The sequence below is a fragment of the Crotalus tigris genome, unplaced genomic scaffold (genome assembly GCF_016545835.1).
Source record: "Crotalus tigris isolate CLP2741 ecotype Arizona unplaced genomic scaffold, ASM1654583v1 scf7180000019175.1090142, whole genome shotgun sequence".
NCBI lineage: Eukaryota > Metazoa > Chordata > Lepidosauria > Squamata > Viperidae > Crotalus > Crotalus tigris.
The window spans coordinates 38477-53536 of NW_024097416.1; the positions used below are offsets into that span (position 1 = coordinate 38477).

Consider the following 15060-nt stretch of genomic DNA (forward strand, 5'->3'; position numbering starts at 1 on the left):
GCTTTCCTTCTGGGCTGATGATTACTGCAGATCTTGTCTAAAGTCAGGGCCCACTTCAAAACCTCATCCTAAGAAAGTAGAATTCGTGGAAGCAGTTTCTTCCAAAAGGAACTTTTATTAGGAGAAGCTGATAGCAGGCATAATAGACAAGATCTGAGGGTTTCCCACTCAGATCAATTAAAAGTGTCCCAGGAAACCCCACCCCAAAGTTCCTCCAGCCAGTTCAAATGGACCAATCCTCAGGTGTTAAATCCGTTGTGGGAAAGAGCAGATAATGCCAGGCTGTCTCAGGGTTGCAGCGATGTTTTGTTGGCTCTTCACACCTTCCTTTCCAAAAGCGGAGATAAACCAATTGCTGGAGGTGCATTTCTTTCTTCTCCCCCCCCCTCTAGCTGACATCAAGGGGAAAGATAGTTCAAAGAGGAATATGCAGAAGCAGCAAAGTGTAGCAATAGAGGAAATCAGAGCAATAGCCCACAGTACTTTTCCTCCCTCCCCTCCAGGAGCATGGCAGAACCCAAAAGAATAGAAAGAGTAGAGCTAGGATTAAAGCGAGAAAGGGGTCCTCTTAGAATATGGGTTCTGACATAGTCTATGCAGAGTCTATTATTTGTGTATATTTTTAAAAAGAAAATAAGAGGACACAAAAAGAGAAGGAATTGATGTCCTCACACCTGAACAGGTAATGATAGTCATTCCCAAATTGGTACTTCTCAAACAGCATGGTCAACGAATTGGGAATTATGGTTACAGGTATTCCTTGAGTTAGAAGTGTAATAGAGCCTGCCCATTCCACTGGTAACTTGAAAACTCATAGAGTGAATCTCGTTTGAGATACAAAACCACTCCCTTGCTCATTAAAACACAAGCGGCTCATTAAGCGAATATGAGGTATCTCAGGGTGGGGAAGGCCATGGAGGGCCTAGTGCTGGAACAGGCCCCCAAGGCCTCTCTGACTCACTAAGATACTGCATGCTTCCCTCTTCCTTCCTGCCATGCTGGACTCACCTGGAAAAGATCTGTCTCCTCTCTGCCATGGTTCCTGCTGCCGGCAAGATTTGAGGTTGGGGAATGCTTCCGCAACCCCCCCCCCGGTGGCCCAATCTGGGCTCCAGAGTCCTTTTCCAGGCTGCCGCTGCCCGGATTTGAGGCTAGGGGATGCTTCTGCGTGCCCCTGTGACTTGATCCATGCTCTGTAGGCCTTTTCCAGGCTGCTGCCACCCAGATTTGAGGCTGGGGAAAACTTCCACAGTCTCCCCTCCCCCGTGATCAGACTGCATATGGTATGCGGAAGCATTCCCCAGCCTCAAATCCAGGCAGCAGCGGCCTGGAAAACATCTCTGGAGCCTGGATCCAGCCTCCGGAGACACGTGGAAGCATCCCCTAGCTTTGGTTCCATTCTCTGTTGCAGAGAACAGACGCCTAAAGTACCATGAGTTACGCAAGATCAGTAGCATGAGATCTTGCCCCACTGATCTCACGTGATCTTGTGTTACTTTAGGCCTCCATTCTCTGTGAATGCACCGAAGACCTGGAGCAGCTAAGAAGGCAAAGGATCTCGATCTTTGCAGGGTGAGTATTGAAGGCCTGGTGCCTAGGGAGACCGGGGTGGGGGTGGGGAGGAAGGGAATAACCAAGGTGAATGTTGCAGAGCCACTGTGGTCACTCGTAAGGGCGAATGACTGCTGTGGTGCTGCAATATTGATAACTTCGGGATTTGCTCGTAAGCACTAAGGGGCGTTCATCACGTAACTTTAAATGAGCGTTAAGTGAACCCTCGTAACTTGGGGATTACCTGTACTAAAGTTCACAGAATCTGAAGGACACCAAGTGGAGAAGTCAGGTTTACATTAAGAAACTGGGGTATTCCGAAGTAACTCTTCTATGAAGACTAGAATTGGAAACTCTCTAGTAATACTACTCTCTAGTAGTAGTATTTTTGTCCATTCTTAAGAATCCTCTTCCCATCCTGTGTCAGATAATAAAATAGTGGGGCAAATCCTGATTTTGTATCATAAACATATTTAGGATTCTAGAATTGTTGGATCAATTAATTACAATTAGCCATAAATTAAACAAAATTTACACAGGATTCTGTTCCTGATATTGCTATTTGTAACTTCCTATAAATAAAAATTAACTCTTGAAATTTGTAAATAGAATTACAAAGTAATGATCCATTGTCACAATAATCCATTGTGCCTAACAATGGGAACACGGTATCTTGAAAATAAGTTTACTTTTGAAAAAGAGATAAAGAAATTGCTATAAATAAGTTTGTGAACTATATTTGTGAACTATCAATTATTGGAGAGACATTATTTTAACACTTACCTTCATATCTATTTCTGTGCCATGAATTTGTTGAGCAACTGTTTTGATGATTCCAATGACAATATCTTGGAGCCCTTCCCTCTCTGAATAGTAATGCAGAATGAGGCCTTTCCCCTTTTCTGCATCTGTACATCTAAAGGAAGGAGCACGCATTCCTGGGTATATTGTAGCAAGATGGTCATGTAAAGCATCAAGATTCTGGGGGAAAAATAATTACAAGAAAATGTTATAATCTAATTTTCTAACATTCTTATTAGAGAAGCTATGTTCAAGCTTAGGTAAACAGAGATTCAAAGTATACCTTTTATGTATAAAATAAACCCCAAAAGATGTTGGAGTGCTCGCTTCAGCAGCACATATACTAAAGTTGGCTGCAGGATCTAGGTCACCAACAGGAGAAGAGTTATTGGTTGAATCTATGCAACAGTGTTTGGAGATAAGAGAAGACCCAAGAGAACAGAAAATGACTCGTGCAGCTCATAAACGTAGAGAAAAAGAACAACAAAAGGTAGATTCTGATGTTACAACACAGATGGCTATCTCTGAGGTGTAAGAGCAGGGCTGTGGTTGCCCTTTTTCATCTTCTTGGATAGGACTGCACCTATGGCCACATCACTAGCATCAGCCTGAATGACAAATGGTTTCTTTGGGTCTAAGTGTCTCAACACCAGCTCTGTGGAGAAAAGTCTCTTTAGTTTTTTTAATGTGGCTTGAGATTCCATGGTGCACTTTAGTGGTTGGTTGTGCTTTGGCTTATCCCCTGCCCCTTTGGTCTTTAGCAAGTTTGTGATGGGGACGGCGATTTGTGTGAAAGAGGAGGAAATTACCTATGGAAGTTGATGAAGCCCAGGAAACTTTGAACTGTTTCCTGGTGCACAGGGCTTCCCATTCTAAAATGGCGCACACCTTTTCTGGATTCATTTCCACCCCCTCATACAAGATCCAGTAGCCTAGGTGGTCAATTTTCTCCTGGTGGAATTTGCATTTGGAGAGTTTAGCATACAGCTTGGCTGCATAGAGCCTGTTCTGACCAATTTCACGTGTTCAGCTTTCGTTTTGGTGTAAATTACGATATCATCCAGGTACACCAAAACTCCTTAATATAGGTACTCATGTAGCACCTCATTTATCAGCTCCATGAACACAGCAGGGGCTTCCTGTAGTCCAAAGGGGAGCACTTTGAATTGGAAGCAACCTAGGGGACAGTTGAAAATTGTCTTCCACTCATCTCCCTCTTTGATCCTATCCCAGTAAATGCCTCTCGCAAGTCCAGTTTAGAAAACACTTTTCCCTTGACGAAGTGGGCCAGCATGTCTTTCATGAGGGCCAAGGGTTACACACTTTCCACCCACATGGCATTAAGACCTCTATAGTCCACAGAGAGACAAAGAGATCCATCTTCCTTTTCCTGGAACAATACAGGGGCTGCCACTCAGGGTCTTCCTGGCTGTATGAAACCCCAGGCCAGGTTCCTATCTATAAACTGCCACAATTCATCTAGTTCTCTGGGGGTCATGGAATATATTTTGGGCTTTGGGAGTTTGGCTCTGGGTATGATCTGGATAGCACAGTCCGTGGACCGGTGAGAAGGGAGTTTATCCAAACCTGTCTTGCTGAACACCTCAGCTAAATTGCGGTATTCCCTGGGTATGCCTTTTAGCTCCTTGTCTTTTGCTGTCACCACCATATCTCAGTATGGTTTCCCCTTCTCACCCTGAGTTTTCTCAGGTGGGGGCTTCTGTTCTTTTGGGAATCTCATGCTCCCTTCCCGCCAATCTACCCAAGGGGTTCCATTTTTTCAACCACGTCAGCCCTAGAATAAGGGGACAATCTATACCAGGCACCTCTATGAAAGTTAAACCCATGGTAGGACCCAGGGGTTCAATGACAAAGCTGGCCAGGACGCCCCCTGTGATGGACCAATCAAGTTGGCAGAAGGAAATGGTGTTCCTTAGCCTCCTCAGTTGGACCCCTAGTTTCCCCACCAAGGTTGGGCTAATTAGACACCTGGTGCAGCCTGAGTCTAGTAGGGCATTTAGGGCCACCTTTCCTTCCTTGCCCGAGATTAAAGTTTTATGGGCATTGTGATTAGTGCAATTGGCCCACTTGCCAAGGGGTCATCATCGTAGTCACTTTCAGGTGTTTCCGGTTCATCTCCCTGTGGGTTCGGAGTTCCCCCTCCTGACTTTGGGATTGGGGGGAACTCCACAACCTCCCTGGTTTTCAGGATTGCATCCTTTGGGCATTGAGTTGGTTTCATTAGCCTCCCTCCAGACAGCCGCTCTCCCTTCATGGCTGGGACTTTCATGTGGCATTTCAGAGTGCAATGGGCCTCCTTGCCACATTTGAAGCAGGCAGTTGAGCATGGTTGAGCCACCATGGGTTTGATTGCCTCCCCTTTCTTTTCTGGTGGAGATCTCTTCCAGATTTTATCAGACTGATATGGATTGCAATTCTGGTTGATCTCTGCTTCTTCAGCCAGGATGCACCAGTCATGTAGGCAGACCAGGGCTCTGCGGGCAATACAGGCATTATACAGATCATCGAGTCTGTTCTGGAAGCAGCACACTAAGATGTCCTCAGGCCAGTTAAGTCAACATGCCAGGTCCTGGAAGACCTCTGTGTATTTGGCTACAGGGCAGTGTCCCTGTTTCACCATCTTTATGCAGTCCTATACCTTCTGATCAGTCAGATGGTCTTTGAAATGCCTTCTTAGGGCTGATATGAAGCGGAGTTCCAGGTCATTGGAACGGGCCAAGGCGCCTTCCAGAGCCAGGGTGACGAACCTGACTCTAGCCTCCTCACTGGAGAGGGTCCTTCCATATACTTGTATGTAGCTGAGAATGTGAGCGAGGAAAAATCCCAATTGCTGGAGGTCTCTGGCAAATTTCACCCAAAGGGAAACAATTTTGGGTGCGGGGCTCTCCCCCTGGCTACTAGGGGCTGCGGGGCTCTCCCCCTGGCTACTAGGTGTCTAGGCTGCTAAGGGGTGGCTGGAGTGATCTCTGCCACTCTGGTAGAGCCAGCCACCCTTGCAGCTGCATCAGCGGTTGCTGACTTGTTCCTGCCTCCCATGGCTTCTTCGATCAGTTGTCACCTTTCCCTCGCTCAGATTTCACTTTCAGGTCTTGAAAGCTTCAACCGTGAATTGAATTGCCCATTTCAGGATCTGGTCGGCGGGATCCTGCTCTCTCTTGATTTATTTTGTCATCACAGAGCAGTTCTATTTTATGCCTCCAGCCCGGTTTTCAGCTGTCTCAGGTGAAAGTTACCCATTGGGCCCTTTCATTCCAATCTTCCTTTTTCGCAACACCAACCAACCACCTTGATCTCTGGATTCCTCCATAGCAGCCATCTCCATCCATCCAGAGAAACTCTACTTCAGGACATCATTCGGACTCTTCTTGCACACTGCCATGGAGCAACATAGCGTCCACAGACTCCACAGTATCTTGCCTGTTGAAATATTCATGAGCAGGAAGAGTCATGTGGTAACTCAGTCAGCCAACATGAAGAAAGTGCTCAGGTTTGTCTCTGTATCTCTCTGTAAGAAGTCTTCAATTGAGCTATGTTGCTATAAAGAAGAATGTATGGTATTGTAAATATTTTGATATAAATATAAAGAAGTTATTTTGAATCAGCTAAATGCAGTCAACTGTGAGAGCTTCTGATTTATTTTTTCACCAATAGAGAAATTAAAATTCTCTAACAGGTTATGGGCTCAGAGCTTACTAAGGACTGCATTGTAATTTAAAGCTGGAAGAAATTGCCTGTGTTTAGAAAGTATAAGAACAAGACAGAATTAGCAGAATGGCTGCAATGGAATTTGAGGAAAACTCTGTGCCTCGTTTAGGTCAGAAGAATTAGATTGTGTCGGCTGCTAAAATGGAATGTTTGCTGAAAGCTAAAGAGCTGTGGTATATTGTAGAAAATCCATCACAAGTATTTGCAGCTGCTTATCAGAAGAGTCATGATCAAGCAATGGCTTATCTCATCTTGAATTTAGATGATGAACAATTTCTAAATGTTGCAAATTTAAAGACTGCAAAGGAGATTTGGTTGAAGTTGAGAGCTGTGCACGTGAATGTTTCTGCATGCAAGAAAACTTTACAGGGCCTGTTTGCAACCAGGTGAATCTGTGGAACAGCATTTAAATAAAATGCAAAGTTCATTTTTGGACTTAAACAACCTGGGATTAAATTCCCTGAGTCCCAGAAGGTTTTATTGGTGTTGAACAGTTTAGATAAAACTTGGGACATAGTTTCTGCCATATTTGAGTGTAAAGAAGAGCAAGACTTACATTTTAAGGCTTTAAAGGCATGTCTGCTTAATGAACAAGAAAAGCGCCATTTTAGAAGCAGCCACGAGAAGGTGAAATTCCTGAGGAGGGGGTCCAGACTGCAAGTCTCTGAAGAAGAAACATTTTGCAGGCGGAGAGCTAAGCAAGAAAAGAATTGCTACATTTGTGGAGCAAACAACCATCTGAAAAGGAACTGTTTGCAAAGGAACACTTTGCAGCAAAGGACATTTGTGCAACCAAAAAGGACTGATTTGCAAAAGGAACATTTTGGTGTTGCAAAAGTTTGCTATAGCAACAACAGAGAGAAGTGGCTAATAGATAATGGGGCAAGTCAAACAATTGTTAATGACTCTGAATTATTTTGCAGATTTGTTGCAGTAGCACAAGAAGCTGTGGCTTTGGCAAATGGCCAGAAAGCAAAAGTCATCGGAAAAGGTGATGTAAAAATTCCATATTTGGAATCAATGTTTACCAATGTGCTTTGTGTACCTGAGATGGAACATAATTTGTTAAGTATGTCTAATTTAGACAAACAAGGTTTTGAGATCATTTTTGTAAATGGGAAGTGTCTTATCAAAAGGAATGGGAATATTTGTGCAGAAGGCATAAAGGAAGATAATCTATATGTATTACAGGGACAAAAGGTTCAATGTTCCCATATATTTAAGAATGTTACAGAGCATGATTCATGTGTTCATCTTCTACATAGACGACTTGGCCATGCAAGCTTTAAAGTTTTGCAGCAAATGCAAGAGTTTGCAGAAGGGCTAAATTTGAAGGGATGCAAAACATATTTGGACTGTGCAGTATGCAAAGCATCAAAGTCAAAGGCATTCTCAGTTAGTAAATATAGCACAAGACAAACAAAAAAAGCTCTAGAGCTGGTCCATGCAGATCTGGTGGGACCTATGCAAGCCACTTTGGGAGGAGCAAAATATGCACTGGTAATTGTTGATGATTATAGCATGTATAGTTTTTGCTACTTGCTTAGAGCAAAGACAGAGGTGCTACAACAATTCAAACAGTAGGTAAGTTTTGTAGAGAGAAGGTACAGACAACAAGTGTGTCAGCTGCAAACTGACAGAGGTACTGAATTTATGTCAACTAAATTCCAACAATGGTTGGAGCAGTTGGGGATAAGACACAGGCGTACAAATCCTTACACAGCAGCAGAGAACGGTGTAGCTGAAAGAAGGAATGGTGTTTTGCAAACAATGAAAGATTCATTATTAGCAGGTATAAGCAGGTCATATTGGGGAGAAGCCATATTGACTGCCAATTATATAGTTAACAGGATGTGGAGTTCCTCCATTAATAATACTCCATATGCCATTCTATATGGGAGAAAGCCATCACTGGCACATTTGAGAATTTTTGGAAGTACTGCATGGGTACATATTCCGAAAGCAATCAGAAGAAAGGGACAGCTCAGGTTTGTGGGCTATGAGCCAGGGTCAAAAGGATATCGCTTTAGCGATGGAAGTAAAAGAATTGTAATTTCAAGGTCTGCTAATTTTGCAGAACAAAATTGGGACAGAATTAATGCAAATTCTGGGTATGTCTCACTTAATGACGGTAATCTGTTTAATGACAATAACTCATCTAATGATGGAAAAATGATTATTGAAGATGTCAATGTTCAGGGAGGAGAGGCTGAACAAGACATGAAACTAGAAAGACTTGAGACACAGGAGCAGTTAATACCACGTAGGTCAGAGCAATGTAATAAAGGAATTCTGCCTGACAGGTATTCTGCCAGCAAGGTAAAGGTTTGCAATGTGTGGTACAAGCCAAGAAGTTATAAAGAAGTGTTGGCATTACCAAAAGCTGAACAAGAAAGATGGAAAGAGGCCATGGATAAACAGATGAAATCCATGGGAGACCATGAAGTATTTAAATCAGTGATTTTGCCACAGGGAACCAAAGTTGTGGGTTGTAAGTGGGTATATAAGAAAGAAGTATTGCCAAATAATGATGTACAGTTGTTGCAAGATTTAAATATTAATGTAAAAGAATCTGTAAAGGTATTTGAAGACAATGGTGCCTGTATAAAAATGGCAACTGGTGACAGGGTGAAGAACAGAAGTAAACATGTAGACATTAAGTATTGTAATGTCAGGGAAGCTGTAAAAGGAAAATTGATTAGTTTACATCATTGTTCTTCTGACGATAATTTGGCAGACATGATGACTAAACCATTGGGTAATGTTCACTATGGAGAATGTGTTAAGTCAATAGGTTTGATGTCTCTTCCTGTCATGGAGGGAGGAGTGTTGGAATATTCATGAGCAGGAAGAGTCATGTGGTAACTCAGTCAGCCAATGTGAAGAAAGTGCTACTGAGTCTGTGCAAAAGGGTATTGAGTTAGGAGCTGGATTTCCAGTCTCAGGTTTGTCTCTGTATCTCTCTGTAAGAAGTCTTCAATTGTGCTATGTTGCTGTAAAAAAGAATGTATGGTATTGTAAATATTTTGATATAAATATAAAGAAGTTATTTTGAATCAGCTAAATGCAGTCAACTGTGAGAGCTTCTGATTTATTTTTTCACCAACAGAGAAATTAAAATTCTCTAACATTGCCTAATGTAAGGTCCTGCCTCATCTAGTGCTCCTAAGGAAGCAAAACTCTTCAAACAGGCATTCTTTCAAACAGGAACATTTATTGAGAATCAGTGAAAACAGAAAGGCAAGGCAAGATCTAAAGAATTCCCGCGCAGAATGCTACATTAAAATATCGCTTTTCAAAATCCTTCCTAGAGCCCAATTGTCCTGTTTGTTTCCAGCCAATCCACAGGTGCGAAGTTGGTTTGGAAACCAGAATGATAAGAGACATTTCCCAGGCGTAGCCTCATCTTTACAATGGAGCGGTGATAAGGCAGATGGCCCCTGGCATATTCCTCCCCCTTCTTCACACCAAAAAAGATTCATCAAAAACAGAGAGAATAAGGTAAAAGAAATACATCAGTTAGCCCTATGCCAAATGAGTGAAACCTCCCCCCTCCCACTAGAATGGTAGACCCCCCAAAAAGGTGAAACAGAGGGGATCTGACACACTGCTAGGGTAGACCAGAAAGTCCTCCCAGACTCCCCTGAGCCTGAAACCCTTGGGTAGAAAAGCCTATTGGAAGGAGGTGCCCATACTCACTGTGTAGGGGAGCAGCAGGACCTCATGGACCCCTTTTTGGTCTGAAAATGGTTGGCAGAGTTCCCTTGAAAGGAGGTGCCCTTACTCTGCTAGGACAGGGCTTTTCAACCAGTGGTACGCGTACCACTGTACCTGGCTGGTGGTACGCATAGGATGGGTTGAAAAAAAATGTTAAAAAATAGTAAAAAAAATGTAAAAAAAATATTTAAAAAGTGTAAAAGTGGATGAGGTGATGTGGCAGCAGTGCCACACAAGCTTGTGGCAAAGTCAGTTGGAACTGCATGTTGCCTGGGTCTTACTGAGAGCCCAGGATCAAAGCATGGAGCTCCAGCTGATTGGCGGTGGCCTTGTGGGTAACAGGCAGCCTCAAGCAGTTTTCAGTGGAGATTCTGCTAGAGCTGCATGACGCATTGCCTGGGTCCCCCCCGCCCCCATCCAGATGCCCTCATCTCCCACAAGTGTTTTTTTTTACTCACCTGCTTTCAGCAGCATTCCCTTTCTTCTCAGCCTTCATGTGTTTGTGAGACAAAAAAAAAGTTCCATGAGACTTTCTAACTTCTTGCAAGAAGTTAGAAAATCTCATGGAACTTTTTTTTTTTATCCACAAACACGTGGCAAAGGCAGAGAAGCAAACGAAGGCAGAGAAGCAAAAGGAGAAAGGGAGTGCAGCTGAGAGCAGGTGAGTAAAAAATGCTTGGGGGAGGGAAGGGCATCTGGGCGAGGGTGCCAACCTTATCCTGCATGGTGGCAGGAGGGTTAATGGCGGGCGCAGGGGGCCCAGGAGCTCCTGCCCATCTCACTTGCTTGCAGAAAGCAAGTGGAAAGCAAGCGAGCGAGATGGGCAGGAGCACGAGATTGGTGTTCCTGAGCACGTGCCAATTCGTGCCCCTGCCCATCTCGCTTGCTTGCAGGGGTCCTGACCGACCTTCACTGGACCAGAGTGGGGAGGGCATAAAAGAGCCCAGAGGAGGCAATTGGAGTTTGGAGCTGCTGCCGCCATCGCTGCTGTTGCTGAGCCAGATGGCTGTGCTTCAGCGGCTGTTGCGGTTCCTGCCCGCTGCTTCCCCTTGGCTGCAGGGGGAGGAAAGTGTAGGCAGCGGAGAAGCGCACAGGGTGGGGAAAGAGCCACGGCTGCCAGACTCCCTCTCGTGCATTGCGCATGGCCACAGCCAAAGAAAAGCAGCGAGCAGGGAAGCGGCTCATTCATTGCCACAGCCAGCCCCGAGAAGAGCTGGCACGAACTGCAGGTGAATCCCGCCTGGCTACATTCTTTGCAGCTGAAAGAAGGGATTTGATCCCGCTTCCCCTTCGCTCCAGCCGGGTCCATGAATGCCAGATCTAACCCCAGGGCGGTTCGAAAGGCCAGCAGGCTGGCTGGGGGCTTTGGGGTGGAGACATGTGAGCCTTCCTCTGTCTTCTTGAATCTGGCATTCACGGACCCGGCCGGAGCAAAGGGGAAGCAGGATCAAAGCCAGATTCAAGAAGACGGAGGAAGGCTCACGTCTCCACCCAAAAACCCCCAGCCAGTCTGCTGGCCTTTTGAACCGCCCTTGGATTAGATCTGGCATTCACGGACCCAGCCAGAGCAAAGGGGAAGCGGGATCAAAGCCCTTCTTTCGGCCGCAAAGAATGCAGCCAGGCAGGATTCACCTGCGGGTTGTGCGGGCTCTTCCTCAGGGCTGGCTGCAGCAATGAATGAGCTGCTTCCCCGCTCACTGCTTTTCTCTGTGTGCAACGCACCAGAGGGAGTCTGGCAGCTGCGGCTCTTTCCCCGCTCCTCTGCTGCCTGCGCTGTCCTCTCCCTGCGGAAGAACAGCAGCTGTGCTGGGCTCCTGGCTGCACTGAGCCGACCGCAAAAGGAAAGTGATTCAGCAAAGGAACCACCATCGAAGAAATTAAAATTGAATGAGGGAGGGAGGGAGGGAAAGAGGAAGGGACAAAGAGGGAGGGAAGGAAGGAAAGGAAGGAAGGAACAATGGGAGAGAGGGAGGGAAGGAAGGCACCCATCCCAGTCCCACCCCCCTTCACCAGAGACCCATGGATTCCACCCACAACCTAATGGAGGGAGGGATGGACAATGGAAGGGAGGGAGGGAAGGAGGAAGGGACAAAGAGGGAGGGAGGGAAGGAAGGGAGGGAGGAAGGGAGGGAGGGAGGAAGGGACAATGGGAGAGAGGGAGGAAGGCACCCACCCCAGTCCCACCCCCCTTCACCAGAGACTCATGGATTCTCCCCCACAGGCACCCTGCAACCTAAGGGAGGGAGGGATGGACAATGGAAGGGAGGGAGGGAAGGAGGAAGGGACAAAGAGGGAGGGAGGGAGGGAAGGAAGGAAGGAAGGAAGGAAGGAAGGAAGGAAGGAAAGGAAGGAAGGAAGGAACAATGGGAGAGAGGGAGGGAAGTAAGGCACCCACCCCAGTCCCACCCCCTCCACCAGAGACCCATGGATTTCCCCCCACAGGCACCCTACAACCTGAGGGAGGAAGGGATGGACAATGGAAGAGAGGGAGGGAAGGAGGAAGGGACAAAGAAGGAGGGAAGAAAGGAAGGAAAGAAGGAACAATGGGAGAAAGGGAGGGAAGGAGGGCACCCACCCCAGTCCCACCTCCCTCCACCAGAGACCCATGGATTCCCCCCACACAGGCATCCTGCAACCTGAGTGATGAGCTGGCCACGCCCCCCCATTGACTTTGTTTGTAAAAAAGTTGCAAAAGGTGATCACATGACCCTGGAACACTGTGAACGTCATAAGTATGAATCAGTTGCCAAGCATCCAAATGTAAATCACATGACCCTGGGGATGCTGCAACAGTCATAAGTGTAAAAAATGGTCATGTCACTTTTTTAAGTGCCATTGTAACTTCAAACAGTCACTAAGTGAATTGTTGTAAGTCGAGGACTACCTGTGCTTTATCATTTTTTTTCCTTTTGGGGGGAATCAAGTTTTTGACACCTTGCTGGGTGAGTGGTGGTACTCGGATGTTGCCTTATTCTAAAAATGGTACAATGGGTGAAAAGGTTGAAAAGCCCTGTTTTAGATTACTACTATTTGAATATGTTTCTTCTTATAATTTCCACTAATTTCCTAATTACAAGAAAAACTGAAGTTTGGGGTGTATTATTTTGGTTCTTAAATGTGAATTATCAAGACATTATTTTTGATAAGGCTAGTGTCATAGCAAATAAAAAGTTACTGTCTGCAAAGTAGCCAGAGTGAAAGGATCCAGAGATTTGATAAATTACATTGTTGTGTTTAAGTAAATGTGCATAGTACCACAGCAAACCACACTGTTCAAATTAAATTGTCCTGGAACAGAGCCATTGATGATTTGTCTCAGTTAACTTACTTGTAAAAACTCTCTAACATTTGATCCCAACACACGTAAAATGGTGTCATAACCAGATTCTTGGCAAAACACAAAAAACATCTTCCCAAACATTTGAAGGATTTCTCCAGCATTAAGGTCTGCAAAATAAACAAACAAAACAATAAAATTCTGTTTTTTGAAAGTTGCTTTTTGCTAAGAAGAAATAATAGTACAGTACTGATTAAGCAAAATAATAAAATGAGTAATGTCAACCAATACCATAAGGAAATCAGCCAATTATGGTGTAGAAAGATACACTATATCTATTACTTCTTTTCAAAACCAGTTTTAAAATATTTATGAGAACTTAAAGCATTTTAGAGATTTCAACTTAAATAACCAGCACATTTAGAGGAGCTTCAAGAATTGTCTCAAAGTTCAAAGGATTGGATTGTGTGAAACAAATTCTTCCAAATTTCTGATAAACACATGTACATTTGTTCTTCTAAATTGAAACTTATAATAAAGAATAACAGTGATATGCAAAATACATTGTGTGCCATATCTCCATTGGTTGAGAAAATACGATAAGTATCTTGCATTCTATTTCACACAATTCTAATTTCAACAAACTACAATTCATAAGTCTGTTTTAAAACAATTTGGGGCAAACTATATATGATGTTAAATGCTCACATGTATTACACATGTTTGTGTTTATGCATGTACATATGCATATACATACAAATTTAAGTGGCAGAAATCAGCCAGTGAAGGGGACACTAATATTTACTGAGATCATAGCATGTAGGAATATGAACATAAATTTAACCACTTCAGAAGAAAATTGATCCTCTGAGGCCACTGTATAACTTCTAAAGCAGGGGTGTCAAACTGCCGGCCCGTGGGCCGGATGCGTCACACAGAAGCCGTGCCCACCCCATTGCCGGCAATGGCAAAACAGCCCTGATACATTGCATGACGTCACATAACATTGCAAGTTTGACATGTCTGTTCTAAAGAAAGTGTTCCTTAGTAGTCCTGAGATCTGCTCTTAATTTCAAACATTCTAAGAATGACTGCATATACTATTGTCAAGTCATTGAAAAATAATAGTCCAGAAAACTTTTTTTTGTACTATGTGTAAACTATCATGTATATCATAAAACAAGTTACAGAAGGCAACGGCCTAACTAGCTGAATTGCATCATATCCTTTAGAAGCAATGCTGAAAGAAAGCCACGTTTACTCACTGAGGACTTTACTTGCTGCAGCAACCAAATCATATGTTTTGGAATCATCATAAATAATTCTGACCAGAAACTGCCCTTCCTCATCCAGTTGTGCCTCTCTCCTAGAACAAAGTACAACATATTTTTTAAAAAATGATATATTTTGGACATTTATAAAAAAGAAGATCAAAGTTGCTAGTTGCTGAGAACACTGAAAATGTGTAGGAGTGAAGATGTAATATGGCCCAAGGTAACAATCTTAATGGAAATAAAAAAGAAATAAAGTATAAATGTCATATTTTGACTCCAATATTAGAAAAATCTCAAATATAACATAAGAAAACATAACACAGCATAACATAACAACTTACTGGATTTTTGTGTGAGTTTTTTTAAAATACTGTATGCCTTTGAGTCAATGTTGACTCCTAGCAATTGCCTGAACAAGTCATTACAACTAGCTTCCTAGGGCAGAGAGAGACCTATTGGCTCAAGGTTACTCAGCTGACTTTGTGTTAATGTAGGACTAGAATCAGAAGGACATGTCTGCCATTGGTTTACATATTTACAATTGAAAGAAAGATTTAAATTAGATAAAAAGAGTTATGGTAGTGGTAGTGATTGATATATTATTGCTAAGGCTTATAAATTGTTATTGAATTTGAATTTGGAGAATGAATATGAAAAGCATTGTATGACTCAATGGACAAAAAACTTTGAATGGAATGTAATGCTTGAACAATG

The 15060-nt window shown here is 43.7% G+C and overlaps 1 protein-coding gene and 1 long non-coding RNA gene across 2 annotated transcripts in view; both read right to left on the reverse strand.

The window, feature by feature from the left end:
- The window catches only part of GUCY1B1 (guanylate cyclase 1 soluble subunit beta 1), a 95024-nt gene that overhangs the window by 34970 nt on the left and 44994 nt on the right, over positions 1–15060 (reverse strand). Inside the window, exons 3-5 of the mRNA XM_039360888.1 lie at positions 14338–14438; positions 13124–13242; positions 2335–2532 (exon numbers count right to left, since the gene is read on the reverse strand). Coding sequence (XP_039216822.1) covers positions 2335–2532; positions 13124–13242; positions 14338–14438 — 418 coding nt within the window. The remainder of the gene's footprint in view (positions 1–2334; positions 2533–13123; positions 13243–14337; positions 14439–15060) is intronic.
- On the reverse strand, positions 9273–10365 carry LOC120315883. Its single transcript, XR_005558807.1, has 2 exons — positions 9778–10365; positions 9273–9538 (listed from the first exon to the last, which is right to left on the reverse strand). It is a non-coding gene; the product is annotated as an uncharacterized LOC120315883 (long non-coding RNA).